At 41.0% G+C, this 24,318-nt stretch overlaps 1 protein-coding gene across 1 annotated transcript; it reads left to right on the plus strand.

Annotated features, from left to right (window-relative positions):
• Positions 1–4,123: 4,123 nt before the first annotated feature.
• Positions 4,124–23,270, plus strand: USP14 (ubiquitin specific peptidase 14). Its single transcript, XM_068191146.1, has 16 exons — positions 4,124–4,281; positions 6,752–6,897; positions 7,413–7,445; positions 8,921–9,025; positions 10,647–10,750; positions 12,764–12,822; positions 14,673–14,803; positions 15,109–15,189; positions 15,900–15,979; positions 17,500–17,614; positions 18,950–19,015; positions 19,315–19,407; positions 20,401–20,529; positions 21,587–21,647; positions 22,304–22,411; positions 22,551–23,270. Exons 1-16 carry the CDS (start codon positions 4,266–4,268, stop codon positions 22,700–22,702), a joined length of 1,479 nt encoding a protein of 492 aa, XP_068047247.1. The 5' UTR covers positions 4,124–4,265; the 3' UTR covers positions 22,703–23,270.
• The last annotated feature ends 1,048 nt before the right edge of the window (positions 23,271–24,318 follow it).

A 24,318-nucleotide genomic window follows, 5' to 3' on the forward strand; every position in this document is an offset into this window, starting at 1 on the left:
CTGCTGAAGGCAACAGGAAACAAAATGAAAGAGTAGCTAACTGTAGCAAAACAGTCTGGTAATAAAAGGATAGGGCCTGCTCCACAGGTGGCATTTTCCTACAGTAGCCACTGAAGCTGTAGCTAGAAGCAAATTGGGAATTGTGTAGCAAGAGGAGGGGGCAGCAGCTGAGCTTCCCTCTGAGCTCATGAACTCTGCTAGGATTTTTCTAATATACTAATTACAAATATAAAAAACATGCAGGTAGAGTATAGGAACTCACCCCCTGGTTGGGGTGAGCCAGAAAGGTGGAAAAGTCTCTCCTCCAACCCGTGTCTCCAAAGAAAGACTCAGTAGTCTTCAGTTGTCCGGTCTCAAGGTAGTTTATTGTATGTTATCTAAAAGATTTTCCCCCGAACTGCTGCGGTCCGTTCAGCAGTCAGGCAAGGGCACACTCAGACACCCAGGGGGCTGGTGCCCTCTTTTATATCATATATTACATATTAGATGTTTACAGTTTTTCACCAATGCCCATCACCTATACTGAACAGTGACTTTCTACTCTAAACCAATCTGTGAGTGCCAACATCACCAAGAACGTGGAGGTTAGGAAGAAGAAGGAAAGAGGACAGGGCCCACCCAAGTCCCTCCATCTTAGAACTTCTGACCCTCATGTACAAAACTCAGACCCCCCTGTACAGCACTCAAAAACTCTTCCTCTCACTTTGTGACTACTTCTACTATAATATCTAAACTTTTGTGATTTCTTGTTCTTCTTGCAAGGTTGGTAAATTGTTCCATGGATCAGGTTCAAAGCCACAGGGGTCTGTGGCTGCATGCCAGGGTCTCAGATGCTTCTGACCTGGGCCCGGAACATCCAAGAGTGTCCAAGGGACATTCTGGGTTCCAACAGTAGAGTTTTATTCTTGTTCCTTCCCCTGGATGTACGCCTGTGACTCAGAATGTAACACGTTTGAAAACTGCTGAAATGGAAGATGTAACACAAAAACGGAAGGCAGGGGGGTGTTGGTACTCTAAACATCTCTCTCTCTCATTGCAACGTTTTCTTTACTGAAGATACATAGAAGATACACTGGAGTGTGGCTGCCTCATCCCCATAAGTATTCAAGACCAGGTTGGATGGGGCCCTGGGCAACGTGATCTAGTAAATGGCATCCCTGCCTATGGTCCCTTCCAACCCAAACCATTCTGTGGTAGACAGGTTCCCAAGAACATTTTGTTCCCCACAGAAAACAAAATATATGTTAGTAAATGCGCCTGCCAATACACTGAATGAGGGTAACTCATCTTGACCTTTAGAGAAACAAGAAATGCAAATGCAGTATTTGAAGTCCTGAGTGTCTATTATTTGAAGTGAATCTTTGTTCTATCCCAGGCATCACACGGGTGCCTAAAGCATGCCTTGTCAAGGGGTTTGGTTTCCTTCCCCCACGCCTTCTGCTATATCGCAGCACCTGCTTGTACTGTCCGAGGGTTCACCTGCCACTTGTGCTCTTCGGAACCGGGCCACAGGAGCTTTCACAGCATTAAAAGCCTTTTCTAAACAGATCTGGACTTGCTCTGAGCCATCTTCCAGCACTCATAAATCCTGCCAGTCCTGTTGGCCTACATGAACTACATGCAACACAGCCCCAGCTTTTGGATCCAAGCTGGCCTGTATCCAGCCAGCTCAGGATGGGAAGGAGCCCTGCTCAGATGGCCCTGTCACAGGCCACAGAGACACAGCCAGGGCAAGCACTTCTAGTGTCCCCATGCCCCCACCCAAGGTTCCCCTGGGGCCTCTCTTTAAAAGATGCATTTAATAATGTTCAACCAATCTTTTACAATTTTAATGTCATCAAGTTCATATTTATACATCAGGTTGCACTCCTTGTCTCCTGATGTCAACACTCCTTACGTGAGTTTGTGTAAGATTCAGGAAAACCAGTGTCTATTGATCCCCTCCTTTAGGAAAAAGGCACACGGCTGTTACTGCAGGAAGAGGCCTACACGGTCTGGGAGGAACAAAAAGGGAGACAGTGGTTCTACACCTTGCAGAGGTCGGGATGGTTTTTCCTGCTGATACAAATCCTGTTTCTTCTCCTTCAGCACAGCACCCTCTAGTGCCTTTCCCAAATTCTGGAAATGCATGGTCTGTGACTGCCTGAGCCCTGATCAGCTAAGGGTTTCTCTAAAGGGAAGGAATCAGTGCAGCTTCAGACCATAGAGCATTCCACTTCCATTTGGAAGTGGAATGCTCTATGGTCTGAAGCTGCACTGAAATGCACGAGTAAATGTGACTGTACGTATGTCACTTTTGGTATAAAGAATAAAAGATTCGACTGGAGATAGCCCACATGTAGATTCACAGGCAGGCAGCTGGGATCTGCTCTCTCTTGAATAGATGGTCTGCAGGATCTCATCCTAGAGCTGGAGCAAAGCTTTTCTAGAAATATTCTTTCAGCAAGTCCAAGTAACAAAAGATTCATCACTTTTGCTGGTCAATTTTAACAATTAAATCACTTTAGTAATTGTAAACTCCATTTTAATTCAAGATCCAGGATAATCCAGCAAAATTTCAGCATAACACCCTTTGAAGCTTCTCTGTGAAATGTTATCCTTGCTCCCCCAAACCTCCTTGTCCCATCTAGGAGCCTACACTGGACAATAAAATCAACTTTTGCTCTTTTTCCTCTGTGACAAACTGAAAAGACAGAAATTTCTAAGCCTTTCACCTTAATGCTTATGTTCAAACCCAGGATAATTTTTATGGCCATTTTATATTTCATTCTTCTACTGTCTGGAACTGAAAATCACATTTGGGGAACAGCAAGGAAAAGATCCTTCTTGTTTAGGGTATCAGCTGTTTGGCAAAAGTATGGCCAGAAGTGCACATGCAAACAACCAGACAGTGGTACAAGCTGTGGCAGAAGCTCTTCACAGCTGCACCTGTAAGCAGCAGAGGAGCACTGGGTTTCTAGAGGTGGGAGCTAGGAGAGGTCCAAGGAAGGGATGTTTCTCCCTTACCTCATTCTCTCCATTGCATGTGAAAGCACTGCTTTGGTTTCTTTAACCACATCTGAACACCAAGAGTTTTTGTAGAAGCAGTTCAGATTCAGGTCTCTGTGTCTACTGCTTTCAATGTTTACAACTTAAGGTTTATCACACTGAAGGCTCCTGGCTGTCGCCATCACACACATCCTTCAGTGCTCCTTATCTATCACCAAACCTAAAAAAACATTGCTGGTTGATTACTCATCTCCTCTCCTCCCAATGAAGTTCTTCTGCTGTTAATTTTAGCTCCTTCTTCACCCTTTCCTATAAACCAAACCTATTTCATCCACAAGAGCCTTTTTATTTTTTCTGCCTTCCTTGCCCTGCCTTGTGCAATCAACAGCTTTTGGGCAGACCCCTGGGCATGCAAAAGCCCAGCTCAGCTCTCACAGAACCACTCAGTCACAGAACGAGTCAGGCTGGGAGGGAGCACAGAGAGTAATCTAGTCCAACCTCCCTGCTCAAGCAGGGCTGTCCTAGGGCACATGGCTCAGGATTGCATCCAGATGGTTCTTGAGTATGTCCGGCCAGGAGGAATCCACACCCTCTCTGGACAATCTGTTCCAGCACACAGTAACCTGCACAGTAAAGAAGTTCTTCCTTATGCTCAGATGAAACTTCCCGTGCATCATTTTCTGCCCGCTGCCTCTTGCCCTCTTGCGTGCCACCACCGAGGAGAGCCTGGCCCCTTCCTCCCTTTAGGTATTTATACACATTGATGCTGGCCCCGCTCAGTCGTCTCTTCTCGAGGCTGACCAGGCCCAGCTCTCAGCCTGTCATCGTGACACAGATGATCCAGTCCCTTCATCATCTTGGCTGCCCTTCTCTGGGCCCGCTCCAGGAGCTCCCAGTCTCTGTTGCACTGGCGATCCCAGACCTGGACCCGCTCTCGCTCCAGCCCTGCGCCCTGCACACCGACGTTCCCCGTCCGCGGCCCCAGCGCCGCCCGCACCTCACTCCGGGGCTCGGGCCGGGCCCTGCGGCGGCCCTGCCCCCGGCTCGCAGCACTAACGGGCTCCGGCCGGCCCCGCCCGTTCCGCCGCTGCGCGCGCAGCGCTCCCGCCCCGCTTCCGCCGATCGGCCGCGCTTGCAGCGTCATCCCGGGGGCTGGTTTGAATGAGACCCCGAGCGGGGCCGGGACCCGCCGCCGCCGCCGCCGCCGCCGCCTGCCCGCGCCCGCCCGCCCCGCCAGCGCCGCGCCCCGCCCCGCGCCCGGGACGCGCCGCTCCGCCATGCCGCTCTTCTCAGGTGAGCGCGGCCCCGCGCCCCTCCCGCCGGGCCCTGCCCGGGAGCGGGCGGGCGCTGCCCCGGCGGCGGGAGCCGCCTCGCATGTGCGCGGCCATCCCGGCCGGGCCGGCGGCGGGAGCGCCCGGGAGGCGCGGCCCGGGCGGCGGAGGAGGGAGGGAGGGAAGCAGGGAGGCAGTGCTGGCCTGGCCCTGCTGGCGGGAGGGTGGGTGTCGATCGCGGGCCGCCGTGCCTCGGCACTGCCCTGCCTCGGCTTGCTCTGGCTTCCTGCTAAAAGATAAGTGGGGCTGTCCCTCTGGTGAGCCAGCGCTCTGCATCTGCGCCTTCCAGGTGCGTCTGCCTCCGCTCTTTGAAATCTGTTACGTGCCACAGGCTCCGTTGGGTTGGAAAACCCCAAGTCCAGCCTTTGACCGGGCACCACCATGTCAAGTAGACCAGGGCACTGAAGGCCACATCCAGCCCTTTCTTAAAGGCCGCCAGGTGTGGTGACTCCACCGCCTCCCTGGGCAGACTATTCCAGTGTCTAATCACCCTTTCTGTGAAGAGATTTTTCCTAATGCCTAGCCTAAATCTAAAGTTAAAGCTTTCTTAAATTGTACCTCATCCTGCTGGCCCTTCTTGCTGTGAGGAAGGGTTTCTGTGGAATACTTCAAGACCAAAACCTCCAGTGACATTTCTGGGACCAGTTACTGCCTTGATAATATCTCACAGATTTGGCCTATTTGGGATCTTCCACTTTTTAGGTTATATGCAGCCTCAGTACACAGCTCGTCCACTATTTTGGCTATGGTTAGCAAACTGGGATGCTTGTGTCAGTGTAACAATTTTTCCTGAGCTCATCCAAATCTAGTGGAGTCTCCCTCAGTGGAGGTATTCAGGAATGGTCTGGGCACAATCCTGCGGCTTGTGCTCTGGGATCGCCCTGCTTGAGCAGCGAGGTTGGATGAGATGATCCTCTGTGGTCCCTTCCAGCCTGACCCGTTCTGTGAAGTGTATGCGCTGTGTTTTCTGATCAGCAGGGAAAAGACGTCCTTCCTTTTTCTAACTTTCCATTGTTTTCAAATTAACGAGTTTCTCTTTTATTTTGCACAAAGTCTTGGATGCAATCTCTGAAGAAAAGACAGTCATGCTATTCCATTCTTCCTCTTGAGTGCTGCATTGTCAAAACCAGTGACAGTTTAAAATAGATTTAATTGCTACAGATTAATAATTGCTAACTCTTCTGCATATTTAGCAGTGGAAGCATGACTGTTCAAAAATTCAAAACCCAAAAGTCTGTGCAGCTGACTTGTTCAGTGACTGAGCGGGTTGCCTTCCTGGAAAATGGGAAAAGCCTTGTGCTTCGTAGGTCTTAAATATGCAAAATAATAAATGTGTTTTTTTAAAAAAATCAGAACGTTGGACAAAATAGAAGATGCTTTCTATTAGAAATACTGAGAAGTTGGTCATTTGAGTTCCTTTATAGACTAATTTAGTCTAACTCATTTAGACTTGCTTTTGATTATTCTTTGATATAAAGCTTCACAAGTATTGCATACATCTGAAATCTGAACCTTTTGGGAAGGGTTTTCAAAATTATGACTTCTAAGAGTTTTGTGTGTTGAAAAGGTATGGTTGCTGTAACGTATTTATGTAAAACCAAAGCACAGGTAGAAGGACGTGGCTTTTCTAAAGTCTGGTATTTCAGCCACTTACTGTGCATCTAGGATATTGCTGCGTGCTGTATTTTACAGATTTTCAGTAAAATCTCAGCTTGCTGAGGAAGCCTTATGTACCTATGTTAGTTCTTGGAAGTGGTCAAAGGTGTGTCACTGTTCTGCAGAGGCACACAGCTTATACCAGGCGGTTTTGTCTGCTCTTGGTCATTACTAACATCACCAAAGTGAAGTTAACATTCCATTGTGCCATTCTGCCTCCTGTTTCTGCTAATGATCCCATTTCCAGCATCAAGGTTTACACTTTTTGTGACAAAATTGCACTTTGCTTCTTAATTCCAGTCCTGCACCTTTACTGGGGTCAATAGCCTTGCTTTTAAAGAACGCTGTATTGTTTTCCTCTGAAGGAGAACGGAAGTGCTACGGATAACTGAGCTGGAATCGTACCTCTGAACTTCCTTCAGAAAGTTCAGTTGTTTGCAGCAAGCAGTGCCAAGAGAATGGGAGAGTTAGTTCCAAACTGCCTTTGTGAAGATCTGCTAAAGGGTTTCTGTTGCTGTTCGACACACTTACTGCTTGCAGAGTTTCTCAGTATATATGTTACTTTAGACTTGTTTTGTCGGATATTTTTGGACCTGCTGGAGGTGGTATGTTCTGATGGATGAGGTGCCATACAGTAAAGGTGTTCCCTAACTTCATTACTGACAATTTTAAGAGCTGAAAACAATGTTTTGAGACTGTATGAAGTCTTGGTAATCTTGGTAATTGCATTCTTGAGTAGTAGGAAATAATCAAGTTTCAAAACATTTTATCTGCAGTTAATGTGAAATGGGGAAAAGAGAAATTCGATGGTGTGGAGCTGAACACTGACGAACCTCCGATGGTCTTCAAAGCCCAGTTATTTGCACTGACCGGAGTTCAGCCAGCTAGACAGAAGGTTATGGTTAAAGGAGGAACTCTGAAGGTAGAAATCAATTTTTTATATTATATCTAGCTTTGTTATGAGTTAACATGAGCAATGACGATGTTTCTGGGTGTTCCTTCAGAAGATCTTTGGCTGTATGTGTTAAACTGACTGCACTTCTTTACTCATTTATACAAAACACAGCTTGGTGGGAGATTTTTTTGTTACTTTTTTATGTTCAGAATCTGAATGTAAGTTTTTTTCTTTCTAGCTTGTTTAAGAGAAGTTTATTGGGTGCTTCTCTGCTGGAGACTTACTGGTGTAATGAGACATAGGCAAAAAGTTGTTTACATTTAAGCAGTGTTGAACAACACATGAGGAACCTCATTGCAAACACAACTTGGCTGCTTTTCATTTTAGTCAGACAAGACTTGATAACTTGTAAATAGTTAATATTGTGTAACCTTGGATGAAACCCAATTGTATATTTAGTAATGTGATTAATATTAATGAAAATACTTGCCACAGGTATCTTGCTACAAGATAATTAACTTGTCTTTTATTTTATTTCACAGGATGATGACTGGGGAAACCTAAAAATAAAGAATGTAAGTTCTGATCAGTAACTAAATTTTACTGTTCTGATTTTTTATTTTGGCATTTAAAGAAAGACTTGAAAGTGCTTGCTGTTTCTGTTTGAATGGGCAGTGCTATCTCAAAAAATTATACCTTGAAGAAAAATAAGTTTATAGATGTCATATGTAAGCATGCTTAGAAAGGTCTCACCATTGATTTATAAAAAAACTTTTTTTTTTTTTTTGCATCAGTAGGGAAATCATACCATTTTTTCCGTAGTACCTGGGTGCATATATTTATTTATTCTGTATAAGAAATGTTTTGGGTCAGAGCAGTGCTTCTAATCTTGACCATAGAAATAAGTGATGTTATTTAGAGAGAGCTGGTGAACATGGGTACTGTCTGCAGACCCTTGTCCTTGCACATCCCCAGCATGGACAAATGTGTTGGTGGTGCTGAAGTTACACTTCTGCTTATGTCCTTTTTTTACCAACCTGCTGAAATGTGCTCTCCTGTGTTTAATAGCTGCCCGTTTTAAGCAAAACTATTAGTAATGGTAATTCATACCTTTGGCTAGTTCAAAAAGAAAACAGAAAGCATTTCTGTTTGTGTTGCTTGCCTATATAATATTGTATCAGGGAATCCCACAGGTTTTTGTTGGTTCTTTTTTTTTGTGTCATTTTCGTTACTGGACATCTTTTGGAACATCTTGCAACAGCTTTGCAGGTTTTACTCCAGTTCTTCACTGGGCAGACTGAATTAGGTAGCATTGCTCTTACCCTTGTAACTACTTTGCAAGCATCTGTTAGCAGCCTGTAGCTACAGCTATTGTAGCAAATTTATTCAGCAAAAACCGCAGTGCATAATATTCTTGTCTTTTTCTGCCTGTGGTTGTGCTAATAGCTGCTTTTATTCATTTTAACAATGTTATATACAAGTTCTGGGGATTTATTTACACTGTCAAAGCAGTTTCTCTTCATTCTGTTGTTCATCCTTTTCCTTAGCGCTGTATGTTTCAAGACTCCAGATAGTAATTTTCTCCTCCTTTGACAGGTCTTATTGTGTAGATGTGCTCCTGTTGAATGCTAAAAGACTCCTTTTCATATTATGCTAGTTCAGCAAGCATGGAAACCTGATTGCCTTTTTTTTTAATCCCTTAAATGTTAGTTATCATGTCTAAATTGATGTGGTAGTTTAGGTTATTTTTCACTTTTCAACTGGTTTAACCCAGAACTTGCCAGGCAAGCTCACCAGCCTCACCAGATGTTTCAGTGGAAACATCTAGCATGGATAATACTTCGGAGTGGTTCTCAGTAGGTACTTCCTAGATAAGAGGAATTGAGGTGCGCCCTAAAGTCACAGCAGTGCAATGTTGGTTCTGTTAAACTAAGAGATAAATAAACAGTGTTTATTTTGGGGGAAATAGCTGAAGTATGTTAAGAGCTTAAGGGTTTGAGTGGGAATAACTGTCCTTAGATGTTCATTGCTGTTTTTACTGTGTTTGAAGGGGATGACCTTACTAATGATGGGTTCCGCCGACGCACTTCCAGAAGAGCCGATTGCTCGCCCCATCTTTGTGGAGGACATGACAGAGGAGCAGTTGGCTTCGGCTGTAAGCATGTTTCCAACTTCAGTTTCTTGTAAATCTTCAAGTAATGACAAGTTTTTAAATACTTGCAGTTGCTTAAAAGTGGGTTTTGAAACTGTAGTGTCTGTTTAGCATCTTCAAATTTACAAATTTGAAATCACAAATTTACATCAATGACTGAACTGGGAGCAGTGGAAAGAAGTCTGGGATTTAATTTAAAAGTCATACAATAGTGCTGTTTTTCCTTTGAGCAGGCAGCTTAGTAGATTTTCTAAAAATAGCACTGCTGATGTTTTCAAAGATGAAGTTGTATTGCCCTTGCTGCGTCAGTGTTCTGTACTTTTTCTAAACAAGGCCTCTTAGATATGCAAGAATATTTCCTGCCTCTTTCATATCTGTGAGGAGATACTAGGGTTTGTTTTGGGGTGGGGTGTATTTAGGGTTTCGTTTGTCCATGTTACTAGTATTAGGTCAACTTTGTGAAAAATGAAAATAAGTTTGACACACGTTTTGCTTTGTGGAAGTAAAGTCTGAAAGAGCATAATTAATCTATTATTTTCTTAATGAAGTAACTCCTGAATTTCCTTTTTTACAACTTGAAAAGCTTAATTTTCTCACCAGTCGTTTGTTCTGCAAGCTTTGTCATACTTAACAGTTGCATGACTGTTGTCAACTGTGCATACAGAACAGAAATACTTTCATGCATGTCTGTATGAAAAAGGATCTGTAGTTCAGCACTGGGTCTGTGCTTCAGGATTTAGTGCTTTCCAGGCCACCTGCAGGGGAAGGGTATTTATGTATTTTTGAGTAACCCTATACACAGAGATAACTGAGAGGCAAGCAAGGAGCTGATTTCACTGTCAGGTAACATTTCGAAAAAGTTGGTCACATGGAAATTTTATTGTGCATCAAAATTCAATTGTCTGCAGTGCATGTATTCACTTGTGAGATATGCTGAATGAATTCTCTCTTCTTAAATAATTGATATTGGTATGCAGTACTGCTTCAGTTTCATTAAACGATATGTTTTTCCCTGACAAATACCTAAGTATTCAGGATTAAAGAAAAAGAAAAAAAAATTCTGTTACGTGGTGATTTATAGTTATTTCTGAAACTGGTTAGCTTGCTATTAGTTGGCCTTCACATTGGTCAAAACTTCAGAAATTCACAAGTTGTCTGAAAAGATCAATCTGTTGCAAATTTCTGGAGAGGAGTTTAAACAATGCTTCTGTTTCCAACTACGGACTCCATAATTTTCAGAGTTTTACTGAAAACTGATTTTAATTAAAACGTCAGTGTTTTGTACAAATGTGTTCATGTGGAAATTTCACAGAAATTTCAAAACTTGAATGAGATTATAGTTGAACTTTCTGAATGACTGCATGCTTGAAGAATATGTTAATTAAACTAAACATGCACAGAAAAACCCCCAAAGCATTCCTAAATATTCCCTAAAAGTATTGAATGGTGTAATGATAAATATAATCATAAAGTGGATCTGGAAACCTCATAAAGTTTGATGGAATATTCCAGGTTTTGTGCATAATTCATGTGCATAGAAGTTGCTGTCATATTATAGCATTTGTACAAAAACAGTTGCCACTTCTCTCTGACCTTCAAGTACCCTTGTGAATTTTTTTGGTAGATGGAATTGCCATGTGGATTGACAAACCTTGGCAACACTTGCTACATGAATGCTACGGTTCAGTGTATCCGCTCAGTGCCAGAAGTGAAAGAGGCCCTTAAAAGGTAGGACAAAAATACCGTGACTAAAATGTTTCCTTTAGTTTATGAAGAAGATATTTTGCAGAATGGCCATCTTAATACTGGTATGGATTATCATAACAATCTATTTCTCTTTAGGTCTATTCAAGATTAACAGAATGATCAATTAAAGTTTATCCTATGGCTATGTTAGTCTGTACTTTAATAAAGAAATTAAAGCTTTGTGTTTCTTGGAACTGGCTTTTAATAGAGAGAATGTGTTTTGCTTAGCTAGAAAGTAGTTCCTATCAAGACCAGTTTTAAATTCTAAAATAAGCTACTGAACTCTTAACCCTGTTTTTTTGCTGTTAGTTTTTATGGTCCTGTTCTGCGTAAAACAATCATATGGGAGTCCTGTTCCTTTGAGGAATATTTCCTGCAATGGCTCTATTGCACAGTATTTTCAGCTGTGAAATTCTGACATTTGCTACTTGGAGGTACGGCAGGAAGTTCTAAGACATGCCTTCATGGAATTTTGTTTTGTTTGCTAATTTGTTCTGATTGTAGGGTAACTTTTCTGATGTTTGTTTTTGCTGTTTTAAAATGAAATGTGAAAATGGTCAATGTTTTTTTTTTTTTTGGTTTGTTGGGTTTTTTGTTTTTGTAAGGAATATACAAGAAACTTGAAAGTTATGACTATTGAAGGAAAAAAAGAATACATTCCAATGTGACCTGTATTTGTCCTCCAGATGAATTCAGAGATGAGAAAACAATGAGTATTTTTAAAAAGTGAGAATTAGGTATTATTGCCATCTTAGGGTTAATTTAATTCCTTTAAAATACACTGCTTTCTTGATTTGGTGGTACCTAGCTGGATATTCTGTATTACTGTAATCACTTGTTATTTAAGTAGTTATAAGCAGTTTTTCATTCTGTTAGCAGGTGAACCTTAATTATTAAGCTCTGAGAACTATTCATGAAGTACAGAAATTTGGTTTCAAGGTTTTTATTGACTATCAGTGTTATAATTTTTGGAGAGTCTGTTCATTTCCATGTGAAAGACTCTTGAGTTAGGGCACTAAATCAGACTATTTGACAGATTTAACATACCAAAAAAGCAAAATGTAGCCCGTGAAACTGGCAGACTGCAATACAAAATGTGGCCGTATTGTCTGTGGGAAGTAGGATTCACACTCTGTTTCAAGCTGTGTTTTTCCCTGGAGATTTAGCCTTTTTTTGGTCTTCTCTGCTTAGTGGCAGCATGGAAGGCTATAGGGTACATGGCAGTGGGAGAGGTGTGACAGGACTCACTTGGGAAAACTGTTACAGCTTCTTTCCTCACCGCCTGCTCTGCTGATCTCCCCAAGGAACTCCTTCCTGTTCTGTAGTGTGTCAGGGGAAAGTTTCCTGCTCGTCATCTAGCAGTGGTCAGAATTTCAAAAATTCAGTCTGAGATTAGAGAATGTGTGAGACCCTCCTTTTGCTTGAAGGCTTTGGGGAGTCCATCTGTTCCTCATCCAGCTGCTAAATTAGGAATTCAAAGAAGAGTGGTAAGTTATTGTCATACAAGTTGGACTCCCACACCTTTTCAGTGTAGGAAATACTTCCCCAAGAAAACATATCACCTCTTACTGTTCTGCTTCTGCTGTGGAGGGAGCAAGCAAGCCTGCCCTCCATCTCTGTGCATTTTATCTGCCATCTATCCTTGAAGGTGTTTTTTTTCCCCTATATATCTGAAGAAGCCCTGGCAAATGTTTCAGAAATGGGGTAGCTTTTGTTCAGACTTTCTCAGTTTCTTTAAAAATAAAACTAGTCTTTGAGGCAAAAGGATTACAGAAGCGGCAGTGATGTAGCCAGACTTCTTGGTCTGCCTTTACTTACTCTCTGAAAGATGCCAGTTTTCCTTTGCTTCCATGCTTGCAAAATAGCTGAAACTTTGAGGTAAATGTGAGTGAATCTTACCTTTGGTTACTTCTGGCTTAGTGATGGATTTCCTTTAAATGAATCCAGTTGCTGCCTGTGTTTAATTGCATGCAAATTATTTTTCATCCCTTTTAGGTATGGTGGTGCCTTAAGAGCTTCAGGAGAAATGGCCTCTGCTCAATACATTACTGCAGGTTGGTGTTTAGAGTAGAAAACAGGGGTTTAGACAAGTGTGTGATTTCCTGCTAACTGCAGATGAAATTTGTGGTTAAATCTCTGTGTATTGTTCTTTAGTGCATATGCCTTAGGAATGTCAGATCTGCGGGCACTGGAGGATTCATACTGACTTTAAAGGTTATTCTGCCCCTGCTTGCAAGGCGTTTTTCTCTGCACTTTATTGGGCTGCAGGCTAGGGAAAAGATACTTCAGTGTGATCTAGGCTTAGGTAGAAACAATATGTATCTCTTAAAGGCTTTACACTGTAGGCATGAAGTAATTGGAACTTCCTAAAGCAGACTCCATCCATCCATCTGTTGATTTGATCACTTTGGGTAGAAATACTTATGTTCTTTGTTTCATGTAGTAGTAGGCTAAAATACTGAGGTACTCCTGGGATATGTATTTCATTGGTGTTTTTAATATTATTTATTGGCTGAGCATTATTGTTAGGATGGAAACTGATGCTTTATCAGTGGTCTTAGCCTTTGCCCTAAAGATCTAGATTTCATAACTGGAATGGAATGGAGAGTCTTCGAAACAGAAGTTACTCTTAGTTGTGGTGGTCTGGGTGCTCACACTGTGGGAGCTGATGGTGGCCCTGTATCTTCAAGCTCTAACTAGAGTTCTAGTTAGACCCCTTACACTTGAACAAGGGTACTACTTGTCCGCTTTTTCTTTTTTTACTCTATTTCATTGCCCCACTAAGATGCTGGGCCAGGACACTGGGATTTCTACCAGTCCATTTAAGGAAAAACAAAACAATATAAGGAAGGAAAGGTCCAGTTTGTGGGTATGCCTGCTGATCGAATTTTGGGGTGGTAAGTTCAATGGTTACTCTATACAGCCATGCCTGCCCCTCCCCTTTTCACCACCTTTACTTTGTGTCCCTTGTTTTCTTTTTAAGGTGACAGCTCTGCTTCTTAGGAATTTTAATAGTTTAAGTAATTTGTAGATAATTCTTGGGTGCTGAGCTGTTCAGGAACTCCTGCATGACACTTATGGCATTTTTTTAAATTGCTTTGTCATATCAGTTGCACCTCTTATCAAGGTCAGTGAAGACATTTCTGAAAGAGGAAGCAACTGACCTTGGTTCCCTGTAATCTTGCCTATATTCAATAATATTACTCAAGAGAACAATTCATTAGTCTCTTCACTTGTAAATTAGTGACCATGCAGATTGTTGTCTACCTCACAGGATTGTTGTGAGGATTAACAGGTGCCTTCAAAGTGATCTGTGGATTTAAAATGCTGTAACTTGGGTAGATAAGATATATGCTAGAGTGTGGAACAAAAAAGAAAGCCATGTGTGTTGTCATGCAGTCAGTATCATTCATCAGATTTCACATAGTTATGAGCTCTCTGCACATATGCATACACATACTTGTTTTTCTGGGTCTTAAGCATGGGTATTTCCTAGATATTTTATTGAAGTTTTTTTTCCTAGTAGCTGGTGAAACTTAAGTTGCTCTAGAGGATAGATTGTGAATGCCTTCTTGTGAAAATGTTCCTCAGATGTGTTCCAAATGAAATCTTAATTGCTCAAAATTTTTTTCCCCCTGTTAGCAGCCAGGAAAGACAAGGCCAGGAAAGACATGTGTCAAATTGTCAGAATTGCTATATTTTTGCTTTCAAAGTCGTGTTCACAAAGGAGATCATAGGTGCACCTGTTTTGCCATCTGGAAAATTTGGTCCTGCTTTGGAAAGAGCAAATTGGACACTGTTAAATGATTCTTTAAATGTTGCTGCTGTTTTACTGTTCTTTTTACACTTCCTGCCATGTTTGAATTGTTTTTTCGCTTCTCAAAGCATTCACTTTTTCTTCAAGCTCTTAGAGACTTGTTTGATTCCATGGATAAAACTTCCTCCAGTATCCCACCTATCATTCTTCTGCAGTTTTTACATATGGCCTTCCCACAGTTTGCAGAGAAAGGTGATCAAGGCCAGTACCTTCAACAGGTAAAGACCGATTATTAGCTTGTTGTTTAAAATTCTGTAGTACGTTGGAAGTTGAGAACAAGAACATTTTAAGACTTTTCTTCTCCTGTGAAAATAATTACTCCCAGTAAAGTGGGGTGGTTTTTTCTGTAGAAAAGTTGTATAGAAGTTGAATGTAGTATCAAGTGCTAGTTTTGAGCATGCATGGTGCAACTGGGAGAAATTCTTAGTTAAGTAATGCTCACTTTTGGCTTTATAATTGATGGGTTTAATATTACCAAATCATAATGTTTGTAGTCAGATTTAATGTTGTGTTCCCTTCCTAGGATGCCAATGAGTGCTGGGTGCAGATGATGAGGGTACTACAGCAGAAGCTGGAAGGCATAGAAGGTGATACAATTATGGAGGTAACTCTAACCAGAATAAGGATTTATAGTATTTCACATACGTTTTGTTAAGTATTATCTGTGTGTTAGTTCTTTAACATGTGTCTGGAATAGTGAAATTGCTTTCTGATGTCTCTGATGAACACAATGCTACCATGGTCCTGTCAGTGATGCTGTGGAGTGTGCTAAAAGACACCCTTACCTTTGGGCTTTGTAAGGCAGTGTTGTACCAAGCTGGTGGTGACAGCCTCTCATGTATGTGGCAGCTGGCCCTGATAACCTGTGAATTCAGCACATAAGAACTTTTTTGTGCTACAGTTTTAACTTGAACTGTTAACCTCATACAAGAAATTGCTGATAGTTTTTCCTGAAATTTTACCAGAACAGCTTTCTCTTTTCTCTGTAAACTGTTTTCTGGAGAGTCTTGGCAGAGCCTTGGAAGACTATCCTGAAAACTTAAGATAGATTTAAGTTGGGGGGGCAGGGATTTATGAATTTTTGATCTTGCTTGTTAATGGGGTTCAGGTTGGTTTTAACAGCATGTTATAAACATATTTGTTTTGAACCTTTAATGCTGTGTAAGAAGATTGGCTGACTAGGAGAAAATGCACCTATAGAAAGATGAAGAAATAGGCTTTAAAGAATTTAAATAAATGGGGTTATTTTGTCTGTAGAGAAGACTGTATTTACATTCTGTTTAAAGTTACATCATAAGAGATTTTGTTTTACAGACAGACTCTGGAGCTACAGCAGCATCCTCTAAAAAGAAGAGTTTAATTGATCAGTTCTTCAGCATTGAATTTGAAACAGCGTATCCTAAAGACTAAGGCAAGACATAAACAATGATGATTTCACACTTCAGCAGTTGGGTTCAGGGAGGATGAAAAGCATTGTTCAGAATAGTATGGAAAATGAAGGTGTAGGTAGGGGAATGGGGTCATGATATTGTGCAAGAGTACACAAAACTTAACTTCAAGATTGGATATGCTTTGAGAGAGAGGATGTTGTGGGGAGAAAGAATGGTAATAGAAATCTACAGGAAAAAAACTCTTGTTGAATTTCAATAGCACATTTCCTCCCCAGAGAAGATTGGTACTCACCATTTTCAAGGATGCTGACATGCTTTATCCAACTAAAAGTAACTGTTGTCCTAAATAGGCTTTTTCTGCTTGTAAGGGTGTGTTGCTGACATACCTGGTGCACTAAAGATGTACAAAAGGTAGCTTGATTGATTTCTTAAGAAATAAATTAGGTGTCCACAGTTGTATGAGTAAGAAACAAATGCAGCTGACAACATTCTAGTGGGTTCTTTATAGCAAGAAAAAGAGGATATGACCACATGGGGCACACATCTCATGGCAAGTATTGCTCTTTTCCCATTTCTCCACCCCAAAATCCTGGCTGTCATCAAACTGAGCACCACTTTTAGAAAGGATTATACACTGTGCATTTTGCTTGTCTGAAATAAGGAAACATCCCTTAGATGAGATACTGCATCTCATAGCTTGGTAGTAATGAGGAATAAAGATCTTTTTTAAGGTAAGAATCCTGCATCTCTCTCCCTCTACTGTGATGTTTGTTGTCCTTAAAATAGTTGAGAGTCTTGGAACGTGTAGTTAAGAGGAATGATGCATAGGCCAGTATCAGCAAGAAGACTTGTTAGGAGAGTTGCAGACTTTCAAAGTGTGATTACAGCAGCATTTGTAGAATAGTTGCAGTCAGAAAAATACCTGGTGGGAAGGAGATGGATGAGAGAAAAGCATTGGGGCTAGAAGTATGAAAAGAGGAGAGGACAGACAGAACAATTAAAAGGAATGTGTAGAAAATAATGAAGGAATTAATTTTATTTCAGTGAAGAGGACAGATAAAAGGCACAGAAAGGAGGCTCTGCATGTTGAAAGAAACAGGAAGTCTGGCCAGCAGCAGCAGTAGAAGAACTTTATTAATCATGATCAACAATGGAGTGTAATGTTGCAGGAGGGCTTTGTAGTTGGCTATTGGCAGCCAGTTAATGTGTTCTGTGTGCTGGGGGTTGGATGGTGATGGGGGAGAAGAAAGAAAAAGCAGAACTCAGCTTAAATTGTGATCAAAGACTTAATTTAATTTTTTTGGTGTGCTGTCTGCCCCTGCTGCCCCTTGTCCTTAGCCACGAAGGAGAACAGATTGGTCTGAAGGAAGGGCTCCTTCAAATCTTTTTTGTACTATGAGAAGTAAAAGTACTGTCTACACAAGCACAGAATTACCTGAATTGCTGTGCTGCTTGGCATGTTCTTTTCACTAGAGCAGTAGTTCAGCTCTTGGTGCATGATGGTTTTCCTTAATTTTGTGAAGCATGAAATGTACAGAAGCCGAAGAAGAAGAAGTAACTAAAGGAAAGGAGAATCTCCTTCAGCTTAGCTGCTTTATCAATCAAGAAGTGAAATACCTGTTTACAGGACTAAAATTGGTAAGCTATTGCAACTTTTATTGAATTGAAATTCTAAATGGCCTGTGTATTTTTCAGTTGAAATTCTAAGTGACCTAAATGCACTCTAATTCTAAGTGTATTTAATCTGTGACTTAGAATTGATGTCTGCTCTCCAAGCTTTACAAAGTTTCAGTTATCTTTTTGGTGTTCATTGGGAAGACGGCTGTTAGAGGGATTTGCATGTTAATGTCGAACAGACTTCAGCAGAGCATTATCTTGACCCTGATGCGGTCTTCCCCATGCAGGTAACCAAGTGCAAGGCAGTTTGCTACTTGTTTCTTCAGCTGGGTTTCACTCCAGACAGAGCAGTATCATGATTCATGCAGCAATCAGTTCCCAAAAGGTCCAAAAATCAACTTGATAGTAGGGGGTGGCATTTTGGTTCCTAATTAAGACCCCCCCCCCCAGATGATATAACAACTAAATTTGATTTTGCAGATTTTGAAGGGGGCGTTATTTTCCGTCAGACAACATCATTCTCAAACTTTTTTTTAAGTAGAACCCCTTAAGGTAGTCTGTGCTTTATATGTATGTATATATTTTGAAATTGTAAGGGCTTTTTGGGGAGTCTGAAGTGGAAAGAAGGAGAGGAGCTACTGCAAAACCTTTAACTGTGTAAGACTAGGGCAGTGATTTGGTTTGTACAGGACTAAATCCAAGTTGTATGATTCTCAGATAATCTTTGCTTCTCTTTGTCTTCTTTTTTTTTTTTTCCCTAACAGAATTTAGAAGGAAAAGTAGGATCAAATAGCTAATGCTCACAAATGAAAAAACTATAAAAAAAGAAACTTCACTTTCAGGCCAAAAAAAAATCTACAATTTTTATGCTAGATTGCCTGGAGCAAGAGAATTGCAACACTAAGAACCAAGCTAGGTTTTGTTAGGATACCAGCTGTCAGTTTGTTTAGATGCAGCTCTGGCTGCTTGAGACTGAGAGATGAGAAATGTGCAAATATTCTTCTCACAGAAAACTTCATATTTTCTTCAGTTGTGTTCCAAGCCTGACATGATACATTTGTAACCAAGTCCAGATACTATTAATAATAAAATCCAATAGTGAGTTCTACTCCTGGGGAGCAAAATTTTCTGCAGAGAGAAACTCAGTGTTGTCAGGATTCAGGAATGAGCCTGGAGCTGAAGGAATGAATGGGCATGGTCCTTTCTGCCAAGGAATTTCAAAATCTTATGTGTTGTAATGGCTGACAGCAACAGAAGAGACTGGCAGAACAAGATTTGGTTTATGGTTTGTTTACCCCTGTTGTGCTTTCCTCTAAGCTGTGTTTTATGATGAACGTGTGTTACTTCTTGTTACAGCGTCTTCAGGAGGAAATCACCAAACTCTCTCCAACGCTGCAGAGAAATGCACTCTATATCAAATCTGTGAGTGGAACTTTTGTTGCTCTTTATGATTCTTTTAATTGTCAGTTTTCTGTTCCAAACCACAAAGTTATTGCTGCAACACCATGTGATTTATGTTTATAAAAGTATCTGAGTATCTACTACCAAGAAATTTAAGACAGAACTTCAGAAAAAGAGACCTTGTTTTATTCCTGTGGGTTTGTGTACAAATACATTCCCAGAATAGACAGTAATTTAGGATGACCAGTGATTATGTAAAAAAGATCTGTGAATATTTAAAGTAATAGCTTTTTCTAATTTGTTTTTTTTTTTTTTTATAGTCCAAAATTAGTCGCTTGCCAGCGTACCTGACTATTCAGATGGTTAGATTTTTTTACAAAGAGAAAGAATCTGTGAATGCAAAAGTTCTTAAGGTAAGTTTTCTGCATATTAAAGCTTAATTCCTCTTTATGTTTTCTGTGAGTTTTTATTAAAGGTAGACAACAAGGATTTGAAGACAACTTAATAAACTGTTTGCCTTTAAATTGCATTTAAAAACACTGAGAGCAGTTTCTTTATTCAAGTACAAAGTAGTTTTGTTCCCAGTTGTGATGGTGTGTGGCAAACTACACTACCCACATAGACTGAAGAAGGAGGCGAGGGGCAGAAGTGAATTTGTCCCAGTACTGCTAATATTACAGGATGACAATAAACAAGATTTTTTTTGTTTTTTCTCACCAGTGGTTCTGAGAAGAATGTTTAACTAAGGAGAGGGCCATGCTTTCAAACTCTGAACAGTGTTGTAATGTTGATGGGAGATGTTTATTCTGTCAGACACTTCCTGTATTAGTTGCTTTAATTGTCTGGCTTTCTGATGGACAAATGCAGGAACCAGCTGCAAACAGCTGAATGTTCTGGTTTTGCTTTCTGTTGGCTGTGGCCGACAGACCTCGTAGGCTGCCCGAGGAGCATCATGATAGATGCTCCTTCCTTACAAGAGGAGGAAAGGAAGTCAAGATGGAAGGTACATGTTAACTGTTTCAGAAGATAGTTTGGCTAGCCAAACTAATATTTTTTCCAGGGTACAGTCATTCGACATGCCTGCCTCTTTTTTCTTTTCCCTTAGGCCTGTATAGGTATTTCTGTAGTGTGAAATTATGACAGCTAACAATAAATAATCTGATTTATTATTAATCTTTGCTGAATGTAATAATTTATAGTGGTTTGTTTATACTGAATTAGACATTCTTTTGTGAAAGCATTGTAGCTCTTTTGGTAAGTACTGTCACCAGAATCCCAGTAGGAAAGGTTGCCATCAATTTGAAGAGGGTTGCATTTACTTTGATTGTGTTGTCTTCCCATGGGAGAATGCTTTAACGTGGAGTACCAAATCATGCTAATAAATGTTTATGTTTTTTACTTCCTAGGATGTCAAATTTCCTCTTATGTTGGATGTGTATGAGCTGTGTACGCCAGACCTGCAGGAAAAAATGGTTTCTTATCGATCAAAATTCAAAGATCTAGAAGACAAAAAAGTAAATCAACAGCCAAAGAATGTAAGTCTGCTGTCACTTCCACTAATTCATACAGCTGAAATTGGGGTACTAATAAAGACTAGAAAAAACTTGATGTCCCTAAATATAATATTTTCTTACATAGCAAACTCCTTGGTATCGAGCTTTAGATCTTTTTATCCTGTATTATCATGTAATACAGTATCTGCTTTGGTGTGTTTGCTTGATGAGAAACATTAAATGCAGTAGTCAGACAGCATGTATTAAATATGTTACAATGTAGTGCTTCTGTTTACCAGTGCTATGCCTAAAGGTTTTCTTTAAGTTACACAAGAACATTCTTTTCAAATATTACTGTTTGCTGGCTGCTCCCTTCTTCAGTGAAGTGTAGGAAGCTGTTCCCTGCTCAGCAGCTGGAAAGGGTCGTACAAGGCACTGCTACGTGCCTGACTGGTAAAAATTAGAGTACATGTACTAGTGAGCTTAAAGTCAGCACTGTAAAAACTTGGAAAATGGTTTCATGTCTTATCCTGTCTACATAATTCTAAGACTGACTTCCTTGTCTTTAATGAAGACAAAAGTAAATGAGCTAAAATTGTTGTTTTAGCCATTTTTTTAAAGTTTGCTGGTATTATTCCTGGCCTTACTCCTGGCAAATTCTTTTAAACATTTGGATAAGACTTGCATCCCCTCTTACACAGATGGGAGCAAAGAAAGAGTGCTATTTTTGAACAGAATGCATTGGCACCGAGAGTCTGTCTCTGGTATTTTCTTATTGCCACTTCTGCTGCTAGCAAGCCCCCACCAAGGAATAAATCTGCAATTGCAGAATTGTTTCATAAACAAACCCATTAATCTTGTGGGTGAGCATTGCAGGCAGTATGTGCTAAAATGGTTCTATATTAGCTTTAAAACTGGTCTTCAGATGAGGCTTTTGTATATCTACCTAAAAAATAGAGTAATTAACTTCTTTCAAGTTGAACATAAATGTTTAGACTTAGAAATGTACTTAAATTAATGGAGACTTGGGATTTGATGTGATTGTGCTAGAGCTTTTATTGCACTGTTCCACATTAATTCAACTTACTCTCTTTTTTAGTCTAGTAAAAGTGATGGTGCACAGAAAGAAGTTAAATACGAACCATTTTCTTTTCCTGATGGTGAGTACAGGGAAGCAAATCTACTTTAAAGTAGCTTTCTATTTACTTGTGTTCAAGTGTACCTGATTGTAGGACTATTTTGATAACCCTGATCATTTAATGCTTTTGAAAATTAATCTTCAAAGACTGACAGGAATGGGAATATTAGGTAAACCAAAACGTTGAGATAGTGAAAGGCATAATTGCCATCCATCTGACAAGCTGGTGATAATAGAAGACAGGCACATCAAAAGACATTTGCATGTAATGTGCAGTTGTTTTGCACGCTGCCTTGTCATTGTGTGGTAGAAGGCTGAAATCCAAACAAAAACTTAAACTGGACTTTTAAACGTGCTGTGGTGGTGCTGGTGTTGCCTCATTTGTGGGGAGGCTTGGAGCCTGAAGGCCCAAAGCACTCACCCTGTGCATTACATCAGTAATTCTTATGGGTATATTTTTATTTCATAAGAATGCACAACATCTTCAGTTTCCTGAGACTCTTCTGGCTGAGAGCTGCTGCTTTTAGTTCACAATGGTTTTCTACCGTGCTGTAGCTGGGGTTTTGCACACACACCTATGATGCTGCAGCCTAGCTGATGCATCTTTGGTCTGTGAACTGTTAAAAATACTGCAGCTGTTCAAGTAGGACTCAACGTTACTTTTTCTTTCCCCTTCAGATATTGGTTCTAACAATTGCGGCTATTATGACCTGCAGGCAGTGCTAACTCATCAAGGCAGATCAAGTTCCTCTGGGCATTATGTGTCTTGGGTTAAAAGGAAACAAGGTAAAAAAAAAAAAAAAACACCAAATTGCAGCCCTGTTAACCACTCTCACAGCTCTTTCTCCTTTCAGCAAAGGGGCTGTTAAGCAAGCTTAGATTTTATGCATCTAAGTTACAGATGATCCTCTTGTTTTCCTTGCAGATGAATGGATTAAATTTGATGATGACAAAGTCAGCATTGTTACACCTGAAGACATTTTGAGGTTATCTGGGGGTGGAGACTGGCATATAGCTTATGTTCTACTCTACGGGCCACGCAGAATTGAAGTCGCTGAAGAAGCAGCTGAACAATAGTCTTCCGTTTTAGCCATTCTGCCTAGGTGTGAAATAAATGTTGATTACTGATCACTTCTTTAACCCCAGAGCTTTAGCAAGTGGATAAATAATTTGTTCAAACCTTCTCATGTGCAGAGGGATATTGTTTTAAAACTGATCCATGTACCAATTAGTCACTATGGGACTGGACTGCCCCCTGTGGTGGTGACAATACTTAAAATAGCTTTAATGTCTTGCAGAAGATAATTTTTTTTTAAATGAGCCTCTCCTCCTCCTTCTTCTCTAATGTCATCAAGTATTTATTACACACCTACTTTCACATTTGTTACTCTTGCATGGTTTATACCACAGTTCAGTAGCTGTCCATCCTTTGCCTTACCTGGCAGTTCTGTTAGGAAGGTAGAAGAGAAACTGTTGCCTTGTTGTGTAACTCAGTGCTGCTGCCCGTAGCCAACAGCTGTGGCTACAATCAAGTATTTGTCCAGCCTGACCCGCTGATTCGGTCTGTTCTGTTGCTGGCATCTCATGATTTCAGAATAAATTGTGATCAACAATGTGTCTCCATTAAAAACAGCTACTGTCCTGGTACTGTAGTCAGTATGAGTTTGTTTTCAATTCTTGGGCCACCACTGATGAATGTCTCAAAAGCAGTCATGGAATAAAGTCACTTTTTTTTTTAAGATCTAGGGATGTGTCTCCTGTCCTGTTACTCATGACTCAGTAGCTAAGTCCAGTGTGGTGGCTGCAAAACCAGGCTTTGCTTACTTACAGGACCATCTGCAGTAACTGGATGTGTGTGACTGCTGTAAAAAAAGTCTTTCAGCGCTGGCTAAGCCTAAAAAGCACTATCAAGGTCATCACCCCCTCACCCCTCGATGTACAGGTTCCCAGTGTTGATGTGTCCCTGTGCCTTCTGGAAGAGCTGGTCCATGTTGACATGAAATACTTTCACTTCTGTTGGCAGGGTGGTGAGTTTGCCGGTGCCTCACTTGATCGGAAAGGGTCCTTCTTTTACCCTTCCCTGGGGACACTGGCATCAGCTGTGGCCATCACAAGTAGCTCTTCTGCCTTGCAATTATTACTCCAGTGCCACCTTCCCTGCTACAGCTTCACCTAAGAGCACACCAAAGGCCTGGGGCTGTATTTTAAGTGGCACGATGCCTCAAGGCAAGTTCTGCCCATTAAGGAAGCCCCCAAGGCAGTACTGGCTCTGTTCCTGCAGGCCCCACAGAAACACCTCCAGGGTTAAATTCTTGTTCTGCATCCTGTTACAGGGGAGGGAGGGATGGTGCCAGTGCCTGGTTGCTGCTTTGTGGAACTACATCCACCAGCGGTCATCCTCAGTCACACCTGCACAGCTCCACTCACAATATGCTCAAGTCCCTTAACCAGTTGAAACTGTTGAAGTTCATACCTTCTACCAGCCCCTACATGCAGCAGGAGCTAAGACCTGGGCTGTTAGTTCCAATAATTTTCCTGTATCTCTGCCCCTACCAACCTTCCCTGAAGCACCCTAATCAAATTCCTAATCACATTTAAGGCCAAAGTGGGACAGCAGACACAAAACTCAAGAGCTTATCAATGGTTCTGCAGTCAGGAACTCTCCTTTGACATGGTAGCTAATCATGATGGAA

The sequence above is a fragment of the Anomalospiza imberbis genome, chromosome 1 (assembly GCF_031753505.1).
Source record: "Anomalospiza imberbis isolate Cuckoo-Finch-1a 21T00152 chromosome 1, ASM3175350v1, whole genome shotgun sequence".
Lineage (NCBI taxonomy): Eukaryota > Metazoa > Chordata > Aves > Passeriformes > Viduidae > Anomalospiza > Anomalospiza imberbis.